Source organism: Paroedura picta, chromosome 10 (assembly GCF_049243985.1).
Source record: "Paroedura picta isolate Pp20150507F chromosome 10, Ppicta_v3.0, whole genome shotgun sequence".
In the NCBI taxonomy this organism is placed as follows: Eukaryota; Metazoa; Chordata; class Lepidosauria; order Squamata; family Gekkonidae; genus Paroedura; species Paroedura picta.
The window spans coordinates 51,516,363-51,538,111 of NC_135378.1; the positions used below are offsets into that span (position 1 = coordinate 51,516,363).

Consider the following 21,749-nt stretch of genomic DNA (forward strand, 5'->3'; position numbering starts at 1 on the left):
ACTAAAGAGATCAGTTCCCTTGGAGAAAATGGATGCTTTGGGGAGTGGCCTCTATGGCCTCTCCAGGCTCAACCCCAAAATCTCCAGGAGTTACTGTCTGAGGCAGTATAATGGAAAGATAGAACCTTGAAGCAAACAGGAATAGGGCTCTGGGGGCTGAGCCACACCTAAGAGGGAGGTCCGCCCCATAGAAGGAGTCAAGGCAGTCTTCACAGTTTTATAATAAGAAGGAAGCAGGTTTATGAGGACATGCCTGATCTTTGTTCCTGACCCAACTAAGAAGAAGGCTGAAGCAGTAGGAGGATTAAGGTGTCCCTTCCCAAACCAGCTTTGTGAAGCTGAACAAGGAGACACAGGAGCATGGACCAACAAAACCTGTCTCTCAACAGTAAGGACTGAGAGTCTCCACTGCTCTACAGCTGATCTCTCTCGCCACCACATAGCCTGATTCTGGGAGCCCATCATTGAGTTTTACCTAGGGCCCCAGAATCACTAAGACTGCCTTGGCAGAAATACAGGATAAGTCCATGTGCATATACATGCAGGCCTTAATAATTAGAAAAAGAGGCCAAAGTATCTTAAATATCAATAATTAGCAGAATCTTGTTCCTCTAGCAATTAGCATTTTGTAGCATAAATAAAGCCTGGCAGGAGATTTAGACCCTTTGTAAGTGGCTTGCTTAAAAAGACAGAAGAAACTGACTAACTTCCAGTAAGCTTATTGTGGTTTATATAGATTTATATGATTATATCATTTGTTGTGTGAATGACAGCTGTCTTTTGGGTGTGTTGGTATGCTGATCTTGGACTGTAATAAAACAACTGATTTGAAGTATTAAGGTATTAATTTCATTTTAATAATGCATGTTTTATTTGTTACTTTTTACTGAAAAATGGTAAATGCAACATGGAAAAAATCATGTTCATTATAAAAGCTTTTCTAAAATAAAATAAAAACATACTACCAACCTCACATGGACTGGAAGATCGTATCTTTATGGGGGGAAATTCTATGCCAAGTAGAAAATCAGATACCACAGAACGTAAACATTACAGGGGGCAGGTTTTATTAAGACAAAAGTTCTCAGCAAAAGCTTAGTGATGAACCTTGAAATAGCAAATGGAGAAATTTGCAGGTTCAAGTAAATGTTTGCTTGTCCTCTAATGGTGTTGTCACAGATTCCCTATCAAGACACCCTGAAGCATACTTTTAAAAAGATGAGTACATTTTGGAGTGGAATAACTAGTGATGGAATAACTAGTTTTGAAAAGTCAAGCACCACTGCAGTATATTTTCTAATTCTTGTTCTGAAATCTTAAATTAACACCAGCAATAACTTATTTATGCAGTGAGTTTTCTTTGGAGCACTCCACAAAGCTGCAGCTGTTCATTGTAATCTTAGACCCACTGTCTAAACTTAAGGAGACAATATTAACCAATTTATAGAGTATTCTGCAGGAAATGAACCAAACCAATAGAAACTTGTTATGCAAATCTTAAGCAGACATAGTACAGCTGCAAGAAAATATTCAATAGCTTTTTCCAGAATAATTATCTGTAAATTATCCACCACAGTGGGATACAACATCTATGCAGGATTTAAATTCCAAGTTCTGTGATTTGATCCTGGAATGGCAGATGGTAAGGCTTTTCATTTGCTGTTTATTCCAATTCTGTGAAATCATTACCTAAAACGTCTGTTACAAAAAGATTGTTGGAAATGCCATTAAGGAAGACATTGAAACAAACAAGCTAAGCAAGCCATCTTATAGCATGACATTAGTAAAGAAAACGGTTGGCTGCCTGCCCATCATTTCAGTCCTCCTTTCTCAAGGTAGTATGCTGATTTCATTAAATATGCACCATTAGGAAGCAGGACTTAACTAATTAAATCACAACTTTTAAAACCTATTTGTGCTAACCATCATACAAAACCTTTACACACACACCCCAAAAGTGTCAAAAGACCAAACAATAATACTATGCCATGGAGTGGTATCTAAAAATCAAATTTAAAAAATATATAATCCTGTCCTAAACACTTGAATTTGTCAATGTACAAAAAGGCATAAGCCTTTTATATATATTGGGAGAATCATTTCATTGAAATATGCCTACGATACTTCATATATATATATATAATATTTATAAGATTTTCCTACAGATTTTTATTTAAAGTAAAAAAAAGTTTCATTATCAGAAGCCATTCGAAACAGCATGATTATTACTGCAACAAAACATGATAATGTGTAGTTTTTTTTAAATTGTGCATTATGTGTTTAAAGGACAAAGAGGACATAACAATATAGGATTTTCTCCCAACTGTAAAATCTAGATTTTTTAAAAGAAAAAGCATTTAGAAAATGCTTTCCCTATCACAATTATTTCAATCCCTGCCAACAGCACAGGGACACAAGCAAAATCGCCCTCTTAAGCAAATTAGGAGGCATGAACAATTTAGCCCATTAGGAAAATAAGGCAGAAAAAAATTTCCATCCGTTGGTAATTGGAGACCAAATGGGAACAAGAAAATAAGCTCAACTATCTGAGCTTTTGCCTGGATATTACTTCAAAAAGGCAGTAAAGAAAGTAAAAGATACCTATTGCATTGCTGAATACAGTAAAAGCCTACATGAGTTTGAGGTACACCTCTAATGTGGGAAGGGTTAGTTCTAAGTTACTCTGGTAGAAACCCCTGGTGTTCATGTAAAAGTTTGTAGATGTTACTGCTCTAGAAACTGTAATAAGACAAGAATAACTGTGTTAATCCGTTGCAGCAAAAAGAAAGAGATGTTAGTTGCCGTATAACTATAATTTTTATAGTAACAAAATTTTGCACACTCTGGTTTTTCAGATGCAATCACAGTCTTTGGCCACACGATTAACTTGCTAGATGCACCAAAGTCTGTTATTTAAAGAACACTTGATACTACCAACTGTCAGACTGGCCCACATACTGATACAGTGATCCTGTTTCCCTCCTGATCTACACTAGAAATGAAAGCAGCGTTCTGGGTGCACTTTGCAGGGATAGTTACATTGTTTTTGCACATTATTCACGTAAAGAGCCAATTTGGTGTAGTGGTTAGGAGTGCGGACTTCTAATCTGGCAAGCCGGGTTCAATTCTGCACTCCTCCATATGCAGCCAGCTGACCTTGCCCCCCCCCCCGGACGCTGATAAAGCTGTTCTAACTGAGCAGTGATATCAGGGCTCTCTCAGCCTCACCCACTTCAAGGGTGTCTGTTGTGGGGAGAGGAAAGGGAAGGCTACTGTAAGCCACTTTGAGACTCCATTGAGTAGAAAAAAGCAGCATATAAGAACCAACTCTTCTTTTTCTTCTAAATTCAAAAGCACAGAATAAACCATTATTAAAATTAATTTCTCTTACCTGTTTACCATCCAGTGTGCAAATTCTCTTGACAATTCCTGAATCTAACTTAATAGCTTCTGTTATATCAGTCAACACTTGGTCAAAGGAATGAGCAGTCTTTTTATTCAGTAAAATTCTCACAGCTTTCCGTGGCTTCACTCCACTCCGTATAACTGTTACTAATTTAGGCTTAATGAAGTCTTTACTCTCCTTTACTTCACTTCTTGAAGATGTCAAAGATGTGAGAGATCGAGATGACCCAGATTTTATGTTGACTGACCAGTTTGGATTAACATTCTTAGTGTAATCAACTTTCCGAAATGGTTCATTGGATGCACACACATAACTTTCACCTGGAGAAAGATGAAAAAACAGACATTACATTTCTGGATAAGCCTTGATAGATTAATGTTTCTGGAAACAAGTACTGCATTTTGTTTTATGTATACAGAATACATTTTCCAGTTTCTTGAGTTCCAAAAATAAAATTTGGGTTTTTGGGCAGTTATGGGCCCAATTTGGGCAGTTATGGGCCAGCAAAGAAGATGCACACAAACAAGCTCTTTATTGGCATAGAAATGGCCACAGCTTGATTAATACCCCAGAAGAAGTGTTGGTGCAGCCCAGGGAGAAACCCATGCCGCCTCACAATCAGTGGACCGTGAGGAAGCCCAGACTCCATTGGCGTGACCAAAGTTGCTGAGCACTTGGCTCCCCATAGCCACTGGGACCAGAATAGGGAAAGGCAACCTTATATTGGCTCAGCATCTACGCAGCCTCTTACAAGGCAGTCGTTTTTATTTAAGACAAGATATAAGACTATACTTAGCTTAAAATCTTTTACATTATCTTCTCACAAACAAGGGGAAAAACATGGTAACCACTTGCACTATATAAAACCTACTGTATCCCACCTGTAAAAAATGTTGTGCAACCAATTTCTGGGCACTATAATACACAGGTGTGGGCACTATAATACACAGTACTTGGTGTGGCACAAGATATTGTACAGACAGAAGTGCACTTAATCCATTTATGTTTTCTCTTGTGCCTCACTTGGATCCAAGTCTACTACTTGTGAAAGGGGCAGAATAGAATTTATTATGGATCAGCAGAAGGACCTAATTTCCCAATTCTATCCATTTTCTTTATTCACACTGTCCTTTGGACAAAATGTCAGTACACCAAGCAAGCTTTTGTCTCTTCAAACAAGCTACATAATTCTGAATGCACCCTGACATAAATTCATAACTAGATATGTGGTAGACCAATATCCTCTCATACAATGGATACCCGTGAGGGGCTGAGGGAAAATGGGCTTCTTGCAGTAGTAGATTTGATCATTTGGAATATAGTGTGAATTCTGTAAGACCGTTTACGCACTAGGAACTTCACTGCCCCAGCTCCCATGCAGGAGCACAAATCGGGGGCAGATGAGGCGCACTGGGCCAAATGCTCCCTCATGTGGGGACAAGAAGAGGTGGGGCAACCTGCCATGACTAAACCTCCAGCCTGCAGCCTGGCATGAAACCTCCAGTGCATAAAAGGTCTAACAGGGGTTCTGACTGCACAGTGATATCCTTGCCTATTGTGAAAGCATCAAGACAAACAATTTTTTTTCTTCCTTGAGAGCAAACAAGTACATAGACAATGGTGACCAGATGGACATAACATATTTAGACTTTGGACAAGCTGTGGGGTTCCACAAGAATTGTTGAGGTATTGGTACAATTTATTCATTATGATCTGGAACAGGCGGTGAGTAGTGTAGCGGGCAAGTTTGCATCCAAAATTATTCAGGATGGTAAAATCCAAGGCTGACTTAAGAGCTCCAAGAGTACCTTCACAAACTGGGTGAATGGGCAACAATGGCAAATGAAGTTCAATGTTGGTAAATGTAAAATGATGCACATTGGGGCAAAAAAAAAAATAATCCCAACTTCAAGTACAGGCTAATAGGATCAGAACTTGTTGAGACGGGGAAGATCTTGGCGTCATAGAGGATAGCTCAAGGAAAGTGTCCAAGTAATGTGCTGCAGTGGTGAAAAGGGCAAGCTTTATGTTTGGAATATTAAGAAAGGGATTGAGTAGAATATGTCTAATACTGTAATGCTCCTATGTAGATCTATGGCAGTGTCATTTATAATACTGTGCATAGTTCTGATCACTGTATCTTCAAAAGGACATTGTAGAGCTAGAAAAAGTACAAAAGACAGCAATCAAGATGATTAGTCGATTAGAACACCTTACTTATGAAAAAAGGCTCAAGAGTCAGTTTAAGGAAGAGATGACTGGGGAGGGGGCATAACAGAGGTTTATAAAATTATACAAGGGGTGGAGAGAAAGTTGAGAAATTCTTCTCCCTCACCCACCATACTAGAACTCAAAGGCACAAAGCAAAGCTGAATCCCAGAGCCAGGAAGCAACATCAGGGGAATGCCTCAGTCTATTTCCTGTTGTTGGCTCTTGAACTGACCGGTCACAATGAGACAGGATGCTGGAATAAATGGGATATTGGTCTGATCCATTAGGATCCTTTTTATCTTCTTAAGGAAGGTTAAAAGGTTTCTTACTAACAGGAATAACAACTCACATTCCAATGGTCCTAGGAGTACATAATGTCTACCACTTTGGTATTCAAGATACAGGAGCAGTCAGTGAAAGAGGTACCAATTCTACAGTCTACCAAATTGCAGTGTGCACCAGATATTAATATGCATAAGCTACACAAGTGTTTTTCCCCCATACATTTATATACTTTCTATCATATCTAAGTCTGTCTTAATGATATCACTGGTTAAATATATTAATAAGTTCTCAGTTAGTCATACTCCTTCCTGATTTTTCTAAAGATTTAAGTTGTGAAATAATTTTTTTTCAAAATTATTACAGAGTGGTATCAAATTTCCCTTCTCATTATGGCCTATTAAGCCCTTTTGTCTCTCAAACGTGCTGGAAGAAAGGAAAGAAATATCTGCATCTGCCAGTAGATTTAGAGTAAGGCCCATTATTCTTATCAAAAATGTGATGTTTAAAGGGAATTTTCTCATGATAAATAAGTAGGTATCTGATTTCAGGCTGTGAGGTCTTTGTTATCATCTGCACATACATCCTACTAATAGGACCTGCAACATGCATACATTGTATAGATTACTATTCATGAACAATAGCTTCCTCTTTGTAGATGCTTTGTTACTTTAGTATAGTACTCTAATCAGTAGCTTTTAGCATTTATTTATCATACTTTTCATACTTTTATCATACTTTTATCATACTTTTATACCGCCCTCCCCGGAGGCTCATCATATAATGTAAGCAGAATATCTTGTGTTCCTTTTAATAAATTCTGACTTTAAGTTTCCACAGTAGAAACTCATTACTGTAAAGCCAGTTTCTTTGTTGGCAAGTTAGTTTTGGCCTATATATTTTGTTTTGGCCTTTATATTTTGTTTTGATATTGCAAAAAAAAAAGGCTAAGTGGCAAGATCTATTTGTCGATTCTAGGAACACAATGCAAAAAGATCAACAAAGATTTATTCAAGGTGTGAGCTTTCATGTGCATGCACACTTCCTCAGACAATGTAACAAAAATCATAAGAGTACACATATAAGGAAAGAAATTAGTAAGAAATTAGTAAACAGAGTCACAACAAATATGCAGCAAGATGATGAAGATTGATGTTCCTTGCTAAAATAACAAAATCTTTCCTTTGTGTTCAGTTGTCACTTACATCTACTCTCTCCTTATATCTGTGCTCTCATGATCCTTATTCCATTGTGTATGAGAAAGCATGCATGCACACGAAAGCTCAAGCCTTGAATAAATCTTCGTTGGTCTTAAAGGTGCCTTTGGACTCAAATTTTGTTGTGCTACTTCAGACAGACATGGCTACCCCTTTGAACAAAAAAAGGTTAGAATGTGAGTGAAAGTTTGGCCTGAGAATGTGATCTAATGTGCAGAATTACTCATTGATTTTGCAAACATCCTGGACGTTTACAGAAAGCAGTCTTTGAATCATAATTTTATAAATAACAATTTTAAGCAGCCCTTCTAGATCCAGTCCCAAAGTACAACAAGATTCTAAAGGACAAATCTGCCTAAAAGCAAAGCAAAGCTGGGCATCATAAGGGCAATGTCTGTACTGCCCTTAAAGTCAACTTGGAAACTTCTGTTGGTTTACAATGCCATAGCCAGGTTACTATCAACTTTTCACATTGATTCTGCTGTCCACTTGTTACCAAGTTAATTTCACTTACAAAGGCCCTATGTACATAACTGTGTGCACGTACTACTAAGCTCTGCCACCACAGCTTTACTCATCCAAACAACACTTTCTGAAGGTGCCACCTTGCAAACTGGTATGATGAGAAACTTCCTATTCATATGCATTATGTGTGGTAGCTCCCAACTTGTGATCACAAAGGCCCCACATTTCTATCATTTTATGAAACTTGCAAAGCCGAAATGTTCAGGAGGTGATTTTTATAGAACTACTACTACTAATGTCCATTTTGGGGAGAAATATAATGGGTTCTAGAAAGCTGGGGTAACCCCCATGGAGATGCTGGTAGGCGGAAGGGATGGGAGTAGACAGACATACAGAGGCACCTGGTCCTGGGGGTGCCCCCACGTTGGCCAAGGCTTGGTCAAGGGGAAGTCTGTATCTCTGGAGTCCTGGCTTGGCTTCATGATGCAGACACACCACCCATGTCCAGGCCTGTCTGCCTGGCAAGGGGGCACAGATGAGCAGCTCTTGGAGCCATTGGGGCAGCTGGCCATGCCTCCAGCCCCCCCCTCCAACTTGCAAGTATATATGATGCCAAGGTGGACTGGACATGGGAAGGCAGAAAGACTAGGGTGATCCATCAAAACAAAGCCACATTCTGGGACTGGTGACTCCTGAAGATATGTCAGACAGGCATGAAGGCGCTAAGGCTCCCTCATGTCTGAACAGCCGCTAGCAGGCAGGGTATCCCCACCCAGAAACCCTTGCCAGGAACAGTGTTGGCCATATCTCCTCATCCCGCTCAGCTGTGGTGATGGAGGAATTCCAGGTGAGGCGAAAGCAGTTGCTCTCTGAGTGAGACATATTCTACCAATAGGAAAAGGGCAATTTGCATTCATGAACGGTTGCTAGGCAAATCTCTCAGACTGCCTTTTTTCTATTGGTGGAATATTCCCCCAGTCAGTGCCAACTGCCTGTTTTAAGAGGTGAGTCATTAGCCAGTACAGTACATGTTTTATTATATGCAAATATAGTAGAGTGGAATAGTTCAGGAAGAAACCTTTATAGTGAAATTTGTTTATTCTACCTCAATGCTTATCCTTTTTTTTTTACTGCATCTATATCTGCAACTCCATTTTCTGCATTGCTATTGTATACTTTGCTTTAGACAGTTTGTTTCGCATTGTTATAGAATTCAGTGATCCTACTCCTTTTGCACTGTTCATTGAATGTCTTATGGTGTCTGACTGCATTGGTTTACATTCTGTAATCTGCCTTGATTCCCAGTGAGAGAGGTGAGCTATAAAATCAACCATTTATCTTGAAAATGGAAGGACTTAGTTTTTTTATAAATGCCCCTTTGTGGGACTGGCCAGATCATCTTCTCAACTGAAGGCCCTAATGGGTACCATTCCCTCCTGACCTCCTCAAATATAATGTGGGAGGCTGTTATAAACTGGTATCTTGAATGTTGATGGTATTTGCTATAAGAGCCAGTCTCCAGCATCTTGACATGTTTCCAGTTTGTCATACTGTTTATTTTTTGATTGCTTATGTCAAGCCTTACATGCACAAGCACTCACATGCACGCACGCACACACAAAAGACAAACTTGGGATGAACCTGGATGGACCTGGGACCACACAGATGCTCATACTAACAAGTGTCAAGTTCTTAGCAACAAATAAGGTTGGTCCTACTTTAATCTAGCATCTGAAAGTTGCATCTTTTATGTGAAGCTAATTCTTTGGCTAAGGAACTTAAGTGGCAATTAATTGTAACAGATCTCTTAACAACTATTCATGAAATAAACCAGAATGTTTGGATTTTACAATAGTACAATGAACCAGTTATTGATATGAAACCACCTTGATATACCTTAAAGCAGGGGTAGTCAACCTGTGGTCCTCTAGATGTTCATGGACTACAATCCCCATGTGCCCCTGCCAGCATTGAACATCTGGAGGACCACAGGTTGACTACCCCTGCCTTAAAGCCTTAAAATAGTGTATAAAAGCAACAGAACAAATAGTATTAAATAGAAAACTCTGATAGGATCTGTTCAAACATGTATGCATGCATTTGTTTAAATTTCATAGATGCTTTAAATAGTCTCAGATTCGTATAGTCTAATGAGGTAACTTTGAACAAGTAGTCACTCCAGCTCCAGAACAACATTCACTACATATTTGCTTTACTAAGCTAGTTAGCAAATCAGATTTACATAGGGCAAGGCAAAAGAAACAAAATGCAAGCAAACATGAGATAGGATCTGTATCTCTTTTCAGAGGTGGGGGGGGGTGGGATGGAGACTTGTATTTTCACAAGTAACTCTACTACAAGTAAATTTAGTCCTTCATCTAAGATGTTCAGTTACAAAATACAAAACAATGTCAGCACAAATAGAAAAAAGTGAAATCACAATGGTTTAATATGAAATAGACATAAAAATGTTTGCTGTAGTCTGAATAAACATGCTGTGGTTTCTTAAACACATGATTTTAATCTCAAAGGATCTTCATTTACTCAACAAAAGTATCTGATGTTTCTCTTATTAATTCCCCTCAGAAAGCTAACATCAATTTGCAGAAGTAATTTATCTCTTGGGTTATAGTTAATATTCATGCTATTGCTATTGAATTTTTTTTAATTCAGTGATGCTATGAAATATGGCTTGCAGGGCAAACTCTAGGACATACAATTTAGCTGCTTATATTTAAAGGCTGCAGACTATCAGGAGATTAAAGGACCCTAATATAAATCCAGCACCCCCAATAAACTCTCTCCATACATATGCAAACTGTTCTGGAATAAGCACAGTTTTGCTCACCATGCCGTTTTATTTCAAAAAAAATTCTTAAGAAAATTTTAGATTAGGAACACTATTATCAATTTACAGTAGGTTAGCAAATAGCAGCCCACATTTTCATATGTAAAATTTCCTTTTGGAAAGTACATAGCATTTCCTGTCAAAATAAAATCCACCAATTGATACACACAGGCATGTACATAACAGCATTTCCATTTTCAGAACAAAGTGCTGATTTCTATCAGCCACACCCCCCACAGTTTACCATTTTGACCCTTGTGCTGTACCTGAGGAACAAAATTGGTGGTGGAGAATCAATGAACTTATAGCAGGAGAGAGAAAATGAAAAGTCCCATTCAACAATCATAGAATCATAGAGTTGGAAGGGGCCATACAGGCCATCAAGTCCAACCCCGTGCTCAATGCAGGATCAGCCCTAAGCATCCTAAAGCATCCAAGAAAAGTGTGTATCCAACCTTTGCTTGAAGACTGCCAGTGAGGGTGAGCTCACCACCTCCTTAGGCAGCCTATTCCACTGCTGAACTACTCTGACTGTAAAAATTTTTTTCCTGATATCTAGCCTATATCGTTGTACTTGAAGTTTAAACCCATTACTGCGTGTCCTTTCCTCTGCAGCCAACGGAAACAGCATCCTGCCCTCCTCCAAGTGACAACCTTTCAGATACTTAAAGAGGGCTATCATGTCCCCTCTCAACCTCCTTTTCTCCAGGCTGAACATTCCCAAGTCCCTCAAGCTATCTTCATAGGGCCTGGTCCCTTGGCCCCAGATCATCTTCGTCGCTCTCCTCTGTACCCTTTCAATTTTATCTACGTCCTTCTTGAAGTGAGGCCTCCAGAACTGCACACAGTACTCCAGGTGTGGTCTGACCAGTGCCGTATACAATGGGACTATGACATCTTGTGATTTTGATGTGATGCCCCTGTTGATACAACCCAAAATGGCATTTGCCTTTTTTACCGCTGCATCACACTGCCTGCTCATGTTTAGTTTACAATCCACAAGTACCCCAAGGTCTCGTTCACACACAGTGTTACCTAGAAGCGTATCCCCCATCCAGAAGGCATGCTTTTCATTTTTCTGACCCAGATGCAGAACTTTACACTTATCTTTATTAAATTGCATCTTGTTCTCATTTGCCCATTTTTCCATTGTGTTCAGATCTCATTGAACTCTGTCTCTATCTTCTGGAGTATTTGCCAGTCCTCCCAATTTGGTGTCATCTGCAAAGTTGATGAGTAGTCCCTCCACCCCCTCATCTAGATCATTAATAAATATGTTAATTAACAAGATCTATGGATGGTTGGATGCTTGCTATTATCAATCCATCAATTCCCAACTTTCCCTATCATGTGGCTTTAAGGATAAGCATGAACACTGACTAGTGATAAAAGATTAAATCACTGAAAGCTTATGAGGAAAAAAGGTATGAAAGTCACAAAATTATATTACTTACTGGCATGTGTAAACATCCAGTGTACTCCACATGAATTTTTGCCAGGCTACTAAAGCATGTTGGCAGAAATATGGAAAAAGCTGGCAACCTAATATGTACCAAATGGCAGCCATATGTACCAAATATTTAAAATTGAACTAGTAGTTATTGGTTAATATAATCTTTCTGTACAGAGATATTCTTGCTGACAAACAGATCAATCTTAAATATTATGCCATCTTTATTTGCTTTGTTCTCTTATCCCCAAGTGCCTAGAATCATACAGAGTGAAGAAATTTAGTCAGGAATGTTGATCGCTTAGAAGGAGTCTCAAAGCAGCTTACAATCGTCTTCCCTTCCTCTCCCCATAACAGACACTCTGTGTGATATGTGAGACTGACAGAAACTGCTCAGTGAGAAAAGCTTCTAACAGGACTATGGCTAGCCTACGGTCACTAAGCTTGCTGAGAAGTGGGGAACCAAGCTCATCTTGCCAGATTAACCACCACACCACACTTATCAATTAGGTTTACCACTAGGTTATAATATGCAGCAGAACAAGCAGAAACAAGTATACAAAGCAATAACACAGGTATCTTGTCAGCCCAAGCCCCCTGTGCTTTATGTAGGGGTCATCAATAGCTTTTAAATCACTGCCATAAGATAATGTGTTGCTTGATTTAATCATGACACCAGTGGGCAAGAAGTTCTTGGTCATGCAACACTATATACTCTCAGCATCTTGTTTAAACTTGGGTTCTATACATACAACTCACTTTGTATGGCATATAAGCTCACCAATTTAGAATGCATCTAGGTCAAATACCTCTGACTTACTAATATGTTCCCCCACATGCTGCCAGCTGGGTGACCTTGGGCTCGCCACAGCGCTGACAAAGCTATTCTGACTGAGCAGGAATATCAGGGCTCTCTCAGCCTCACCGACCTCACAGGATGTCTGTTGCAGGGAAAGGAAAGGGAAGGTGACTGTAAGCCGCTTTGAGACTCCTTCGGGTAGAGAAAAGTGGCATATAAGAACCAACTCTTCTTCTTCCTCCTAATATGCCCCCCCCCAAGATCAGGTCATTCATCTGGAACAGGGATAGTCAAACTGTGGCCCTCCAGATGTCCATGGACTACAATTCCCATGAGTTCCTGCCAGCAAACACTGTCAGGGGCTCATGGGAATTGTAGTCTATGGACATCTGGACGGCCGCAGTTTGACTACCCCTGACCTGGAACAAATCTGTCCCTGGATCCAAAGATACCCTTCCTGTTCTCAACCAGAACCATGGCCTTTTAATGCATTGGTGGATAGAGCAGCCAGCTGAAACCAGGGCCATGATGGAACTGTCACAGGTATGCAAGGCCCATAAGATGATGCTTTTCTACTAGGCCTATGATTGAAGCCAGAGAGATTTAATAAATATGAGACACCTATCATCCCTCTCAGATCCCCCCCTCTTCCTTCTGTGCCACTGAAAAAGGTAACCTGCCATAGTCAACAGACATATAATGACAAATGGTGGCTGGGATATGGCGAAAGTTAGAGAGTTTAGTATTATTTAGTGAATCAGTTAATTTTTTAAATTTTAAATTTAAATAAATTAAACTGTTTATGTATTTTTAACTATGTTGTAAACCACTGGTCCCCAACCTGCGGGCCGCTGCCCGGTGGCGGGCCGCGAAGGCCATGGCGCCGGGCCGCGGCTCCCTCTCCCCGCAGTAAAAACTTCCCAGGCCACAAGCTTGCGGCCCGGGAAGCTTCTTACTGCGGGAGGGCGGGAAGAGGGAATCAGGGCCGGGCCGCGCCCACGCATGGCGCATTCACGCATGCGCAATGCGCGGCCCAATGCGTGGGCATGGCCCGATGCCCTGTCGGTCCCCAGCCTCAGAAAGGTTGGGGACCACTGTTGTAAACCATCAAGATCATTATGGGAGAGAGGCAGTATAAAAATCCAATAATAACATTTTATTAAAGTAGTCATAAATCACTTTATTATCAAGTTTATTCAAAATCCTACTGTTTAGTTGAGCTTACTCTCAAACAATGCTTTTAGGATTGCAGTGTAGGAATAATTAACTTGGACTGGAAATATTCCAGAGCACCCAGTTACACAGTATCTGAAAAATATCACTGGAAAATTTGAAACATTTAACATGTAAAGTTGGTATACTTGAAAAAGCAACTCTGGTGATCAAATTATTGTGTCTGGCAATCAATTTTCATTTGAAATACATTTGTAGTCAACTGTGATTTTTAAAAATTTACCTCTGTCACTAGATGCTTTCAGGTATCTTTGGTATCTCAAGAAGGAAAACACCAGATTTAAATGACATCTCAAGACCTCATTACAGAAATGTTGTCATATGTTTTCCTATTCTGGTTACTCCAAAACAATGTCCTACTTGAAACCTTAAACTATATCCATGTTTACAATGTATAATAGTTGCTACTGTCACAACTGTACACATTCTTTGAAGTTTTGGAGACAATCCAACTCCTGACCTTTTTAAGGGAATTGTTAAGTATTTTCTCCAGTAAAAAGTAAAGATGTACTCATGACAATCTGACTGTTTCAGCAATGGAACATATGTTTGTGACCTGCAGAGTACTACTGTACATTGATCTAAATATGAATTAATGCTGCATAAATAGTCTATGAGCAATAATAGGTCAGATTCTTCAGTCTTGGAATTAAGTATGTAATTGGTTCCTCCCTCAGCTTCACTAATATGCATCAGTGAAACCCTTTTTTCCACAATAGATGAAAATACTTCATAATACAGCTACCTCTCTTCAAAAGGAAAATGTTCCATATGGCTTCCCAATATGACTGTTTAAATAGCATTAGTTCCATGTGCTTGATGCCAAGTGTATCTGCAAGTCTCACACTACTGGTGAATAAAAAGCTGATACATGAAACCCATGCAGCATAATTTTAAAGTACTAAAGATATCTGGTTATTTGGAAAGGCAGGATAGTAGCATTTTCACTCAGAATATTCAATATACTACTTGTTCCAGAAATTATCCTCAAAAGGAACACAAGAAAGAAAGGTTGTAGAGTCAATGGAGCTCCAAACAAAGAGTAGCAATTGTATCTGGTACAGAGGAAAAATTATTTTAGTAAGTCTATTACAACATATATCTCCAGTTGCAACAAGTAGAAATTAGTAACTCCAACTGTCACACCATTGCAGCCATTAAAAGAGAAATACAAATGACAGCAGGGTTATCTTGACCTTGGTATTTATATTTGCACCACCTCCCTATAGGACACCTCCCTCACTACACAGCATCAGCAGCTGAATTAGCTATTACATTGGAGTACTGGAGCCAGATTTCCCATGTATTTGCCATGGAGATACTTTTGGATTTTACTTGAAGTTGGGGTAACGGTAACGGTAACGGTATCCCCTGTGCAAGCACCGAGTCATGTCTGACCCTTGGGGTGACGCCCTCTAGCGTTTTCATGGCAGACTCAATACGGGGTGGTTTGCCAGTGCCTTCCCCAGTCATGACCGTTTACCCCCCAGCAAGCTGGGTACTCATTTTACCGACCTCGGAAGGATGGAAGGCTGAGTCAACCTTGAGCCGGCGAAGTTGGGGTACAAGGGAGTAAACATTTAACCTTTTCCTTCCATGCCATCAACTGTGGGGGAGGAGAATTACCAATAATCTTACTGATAACAATAACCAACTTCTTCATATAAAAAAAATGTTGGGACATCCATTACGGGACTTCCATTATTTTGCAACTTCCTTCAGGCTATGGTTGAAGGCTGCCACTTCCAGGTATCAATAAAGACTTCTGTCTGCTCTGATAGACTCAGCACAAATGAGACCTTCCTTCTTTCTCCCCCGAATTTTATCACCTCTCTTTTTTCCGTCCCACTGGCTAGGTCAGGTCATGTCAGAAAGCTTTTCCTGGATATTCTTCCTGGAGATTACTGCTAGAGCCTTTTAGTCTATAGTCCTCTAAATCTCTGTTCCCGGCTTGAAAACAGTGGGGGACTAGACCCTTCAATTGTGTCTACCCAGACCTATTAACATTTCTTAAGAGTAGATTCAAATGAGCAGCCATGTTGGTCTGAAGTAGCACAATAAAATCAGAGTCCAGTATCACCTTTAAGACTAACAAAGATTTATTCAAGGCATGAGCTTTCGAGTGCAAGCTTTGTCAGCCTCAGAACTGACCATCATAACAGTAGGAATATCTAAGCAAAAGTTAATCCTGTTACATTAGTAAACTGTGTCACAGCATCCACACATGATAATTCCCTGCCAAACCAGCCAATCAGACCCCTTGAACCCATTTGTAGTTCACAAAGACATATATATCAGAAATAAAACTGTGAGCTGTGGATGATCAACCCTTATTTTTCTTAACTCAGATATATATGACAACTTTACTACAAAGCCATGAACATCAAAAAGGCTTATAAGAATCAGAACTGCCTTAAACAAGTACTAAGGTAAAGGTAAAGGTATCCCCTGTGCAAGCACCGAGTCATGTCTGACCCTTGGGGTGACGCCCTCTAGCGTTTTCATGGCAGACTCAATACGGGGTGGTTTGCCAGTGCCTTCCCCAGTCATTACCGTTTACCCCCCAGCAAGCTGGGTACTCATTTTACCGACCTCAGAAGGATGGAAGGCTGAGTCAACCTTGAGCCGGCTGCTGGGATTGAACTCCCAACCTCATGGGCAAAGCTTTCAGGCTGCCTTACCACTCTGCGCCACAAGAGGCTCATTAAACAAGTACTAAAGAGAGTTCTTAATAATCTGACAGTGGTCAGAGCTGCTGTCACTGTCATGGAGAGTACTACAAGAAAACCACCTAGCTCAAATGACCCTAATGTGATTATCACTTGTACTGTACTGAAGTCTTGTACTGAAAAAGACATCAAAAATTGTCTTCAACAGTTATGCCTGGCATTTGCTTACCAGCTAACAGCTTCAGGAAATCCCAAAAACCATGGAAGATTATGGTCTAGGACAGGGGTACTCAAACTGCGGCCGTCCAGATGTCCATGGACTACAATTCCCATGAGCCCCTGCCAGTGTTTGGAGGGACATCTGGAGGGCCGCAGTTTGACTACCCCTGCTCTAGGAAAATAAGAAGTATAAATGTACTTTACAATACATTTATTTGAAGTAAATGGGCTCTGAATGATGTAACTTCACTTAGTATGATGCTGTGAATAAAATAACTTGGGTTTTGATTTTCTTTGGTAATGCAGAACAGTTTCAGACTAGATTCAAGTGGGTAGCTGTGTTGGTATGAAGCAGCACAACCAAACAAAACTGATTGTGTTTAGTTTCAGACTAGTTTGTCTGACAAAGGAAGCTTTGACTCTTGAAAACTTGATGGTGGTGAAAAGTGCCATCAACCTATGGTGACTCTCTAGGATTTTTAAGACAGATGTTCAGAGGTGGTTTGCTGTTGCATGCTTCTGAATGTCAACTCTGAAATTCCTTGGCAGTCATCTATCAAAGTATTAATTACTTTGAAAATGGTCTCCGTTGTGCTACTGAAATCTGGCTGTTGACTGGCTAGCCATGCCTTTAAAGCAGTGGTCCTCAACCGCCGGTCTGAGGAACAGGACCAGTCCATGGATCAGTTGGTACTGGGCCGCGGCTCCTCGTCTGCTGCCTCAGGGGCCGTGCTGCCACTCTGCTGCCAGCTCACCTTTGGTGCTTTCCGGCGGCCGCCATAGCTGGGGCTACCCCTCGGCATGGCACTGCGCAGCTGCTGCTGGCAGCACCCCCCCCCAGTGGGTGGTGGGAAGTCAGGGAGGCTGGTGGGAAAGCAAATGGAGCAGGGGCTCAGGCGGCAGCAATGTCCTTCGGCAAAAGACTACCCCCCCCCCCCGGGCCTCAGTAAAATTGTCAAGCATTGACCACTCGTCCATGATAAAAAGGTTGACCACTGCTTTAAAGCACTTAAGATGAGCAAAGGAACTTCAGACAATGCTCTTATATCATTGTGTTTGATTCATGTTACCTGGTGACCTTGTGAGTGGGGAACACTAGTTTAGTAAAAGTTAGCAGTCTTGAAAATGTAAACCCGAATTACTATGAAGTAAAATTTGAAATGACAGCACTAGGGAGCTGGAATATCCGCAATAACAGACAACAGTTCCATGAAGCTTAGTTATAGATGCTGTTATTGCCAAATATGAATAAATAAATAGTGGTCCCAGAGAATTAGAGGCAAAAGATAAGAAATATAACCGAGTTTCTTATGACAAGGTGGTATACAAATCTATATGGCAAATCTATATGACAAGGTGGTATACAAAGCACTGGATCAGGGGTAGTCAAACTGCAGCCCTCCAGAACTCCCTGGACTACAATTCCCATGAGCCCCTGCCAGTGTTCTGGAGGGCCACAGTTTGACTACCCCTGCCCTAGATGTTATGTACATCTTGAACACATCTGTTAAACAAAGTATCTTAGGAGGCCCAACAGTTTGCATACCTGAACGTTCTGCCCAGTAATGGTCAATGCTCATGCTGCTGTAATGGTAACCTCCATAAGTGTGTTACCAAGATCAATATTATTCTAATAATATGCAAGTGGACACCAACTTTCCAAATCATATACTTGCACCAACTATTGTCAAGATGCCATGTGCATACATTAATATGAATGCCTACATATAGCATAGTGAGAATGGCTCTATCAATATAATCTTGGTTATATGTGACTTCACCATTTTTCATTCTCCTAAGAACCTTTTATATTCAGCTTTGCAACATGCCATTCAACAACCTTTCATGAGTAGTTTGTAATCCTTTAAAGGTCAGTTGCACCATTTTAAAAAAGAAAAGGTAAATTATGAAGAGGAAATGAACATTGCAATAAAGTGCATGTCACACCCCTGAAATCTGACTGCTGAACATGATTCTGACTTCTGACTTAAAATGTGTCACAATGTTGGTTTATTTCATTCTCAAAACTTTTTTTTTAAACCATGCTCATATCTATAAATTCTGTTCAAATGTGCAGTGATCCTACTTTTAAACCATGCAGGAGTTCTATAGAATGGTGGACTTGTAGCTATGCCTCTACCATCAGTATGCAAATTAATGAATGTGAGCACCTCTACGGAGTGCACCATTAGGCCTCCCACTGAGCAGTATTACTGTGAAAACAGGAGGAACATTAACCTAGAGTGGACTAACCAGAGTGAAATGTGGAGGCATTTAAAGGAGGCGAAGTCCCAGGGAGGAACAGGGAAATCCGCTAGAGTGGATGACATCACCCAGGGAGGGTGGGCTGGGCAGGTTGCAGTCCCTTGTGGAAAGGCCCCCAGAGCCATCCCCACCCCAAGGTGGCCCGAGCAGGCCCCGGTGACTCCCTTACCATCCACCAGTTCCTCCAGGGTGGTGAGCCTCCGGCTGCCGTCGACGGTGTAGATGGCGCGGACTCCCTGGGGCAGGTTGACATTGTCCGAGAGGGAGCGGGTGAGCTCGATGAGGAGGGCGTCGAAGGATCGGAAGCGGTCGCTGGAGATGGGGTAGACCAAGCCCTTGAAGTACTTGTCCCCGTTGCGGTAGAAGCGCGCCTTCTTCGCCTTCTTCTCCGAGCTGAGGGCCTGCAGGGTGCGCGTGCGGTAGAAGCTGCAGTGGGCGCTGTGCGCGGGGCTGGGGATGAGCCCGTTGCCTTTGGGCCCGGAGCTGCTGCTGCAAGTGGAACTGCCCCCTCCCCGGCGGGCGCTCGAGCGCGGCTGCCTTTTGTCCCGCTCTTCGAAATGCTCCAACTCGATACTCCTCCGCGGGCTGGCCATTGAGCCGCTGGGTCGCCTCCCCTCCTTGCCAACCGCCTCCCCGCACCGCCCAACCAACCCACCAGACGCCCCGGAGCGGCAAGCTAGCCGAGCATCCCGCCAAAGGCAGGGCGGGGGACTGCAGGCCCGCCGCGGTTCGGGACCTCCAAGCCCGTGCCTCCACTGCCTATGCCCGGGGCGGCTGCTGGTCCATCAGGAGGCCCGCTTCGAGTCACGAACACGTAAACCGCCGGAGCCCTAGCTCAGCATCTTGCGGCTAGAGGCACACCACCCAAGGTCGTCGCCGCCGCCGCTGAGGGAGCCTCCGGGCTGCGGCCATGCAACCTTAGGCGCGCGCTCCGTGCGCAGAGGATGCTGCGGACAGCCTTCCCCGCGCCGCTTCCATTCTGTGCCCACAGCCGCCGAGGCCAGGGAGGGGAGAAGGCGCGTCGGCGCGCCCCCACCCACCGCTAGAGCCTTCCGAGGCGAGCTAGAATCCCCATTGACTTAAGACTGCACGCCCACCGAGGAGGACACGCCTGGTGCGCTTTCTGCATTCACCGCCCGCTCTCTCCCAGCCGCCTCATATTCTCTAGGCGAAACCCAACCTCTCCAAATCTCGCCAAGGCGGCCGGCTGCGCAGGCGCAAACACGCTCCAACCGGCGGCCGCAGCTGTGCAGACCTTCCTGTGTTAATAGACTGTTAAAAGCGCCGCGGTCGAAGGCTTCTCAGAGGGCTGGGGAGGCTCCCGCGATGTTTAAAAAAGACAAAACCGAAAAGGAGGGCAGGGATCAGGCTTCCTCCCGAAAAGCCAACCGGAGGAGCGCCCTGCTGCGGCGGCTGCTGCAACCCGACCAGGGTGTACTGATAGTTATGCGGTGTGTGACTCGGTCAACCACTGGCTGTTGCTGGGTCCTAAAGAGACTCGGGTCGTCGTCAATGAGCTCAAGGGAGAGTCTGGCTGTGGTTCCCAGGGCTACGGCCCGTTTCTGAACACGATTCGGCCGCTTAGCGCAGTATTCTCTCATGACTAGTGCGATACTGTAATTGTGGTTAGATTCAGGTGTGTAGCCGCGTTGGTCTGAAGCAGCGGAACAGAGTTGGAGTCCTGTGACGACTTTATTGGTCTTAACGTTGCCAATGGACTCAGACTCTGTTATACTGTAACTGTGCGAACTATTTGCAGGGTTGTTTTTTAAAAAAAAAATCTCCATCTTCTCTGCTTTAAGTTTACCTCACAACAGTCTGCACTAGCTGCTGTTGTTCCTGTGCTGGACTGAGACTGAGAGGACCTGAGCTCAAATGTGAACCCTGCCTTTCTCAGCTCTTTCTTTCCCAGCCAGGAGACCTCCATCTTCAAAGGGTTCAACTTCAGGCAGCTTTGGAACTGGGTGTCATCTGCATATGGATGACACCCAAGTCCATTTCCCCAAACTAGCTAGGCTAGAGGATGTATAAAGATGTTAAACAACCTTGGGGAGAGAATCATGTTCCTGTGGAGCTCCACACTGGAGGTAGCAGTGGTGTGACTGTTCCTCCCCAATAGCTCTCTTTGCTTTGCTCTCATAGTGACAATGAGAAAGTTGAAAGAACAATGCCCGTCATTGCTTTCCAGAGTCTCACCATTTGAGACTGTGCAAGAACTGTTTGTTTTTATGCCCTGCTTTCCTCGGCAGAGTCTCAAAGTGGCTTATGATCACCTTCCATTCCTCTCTCCACAACAGGTGTCTTGTGAGACGTGCGGCTGAGAGAATTCCGAAAGAGGTCATCCAGAAGGCTTCATGTAGAAGAGTGGGGAATGAAACCCAGTTCTCCAGATCAGAGTCTACCACATATAGCCCCTACGCCACCACACTGGCTCTAATACATTTCAATCCTCTACACAAGGACTTGGAAGAATTCATTAAATTCCATCAGACTTCTGAGTAAATATATTTAGGATGACTCTTCATGAAGAATATGAATGAGATCATCTCCCACAATGGATGACCTTCCTTAGCACAATAGCGATCAGAACCAAATGCTCATGTTTTCAACTCAGGGTTGATAAACAAGGATGGCTTTAATGGCCTGCTTTTTTAAAAAGGTGCTAGGAAGTCAAATCCTTCCCAG

The 21,749-nt window shown here is 42.3% G+C and overlaps 1 protein-coding gene across 5 annotated transcripts in view; it reads right to left on the reverse strand.

Moving 5' to 3' along the window:
• Positions 1–20,501, reverse strand: part of DCLK2 (doublecortin like kinase 2) — a 76,768-nt gene extending 56,267 nt beyond the window's left edge. For all 5 annotated transcript variants that reach the window (XR_013224743.1, XR_013224742.1, XM_077300125.1 and 2 more), the window contains exons 1-2: positions 19,234–20,501; positions 3,392–3,726 (exon numbers count right to left, since the gene is read on the reverse strand). Coding sequence is in view for 3 of the 5 variants with exons in the window: in XM_077300125.1 (XP_077156240.1) it covers positions 3,392–3,726; positions 19,234–19,657 (759 nt within the window). In the remaining 2 variants the exon portion in view is untranslated. The remainder of the gene's footprint in view (positions 1–3,391; positions 3,727–19,233) is intronic.
• Positions 20,502–21,749: the final 1,248 nt, after the last annotated feature.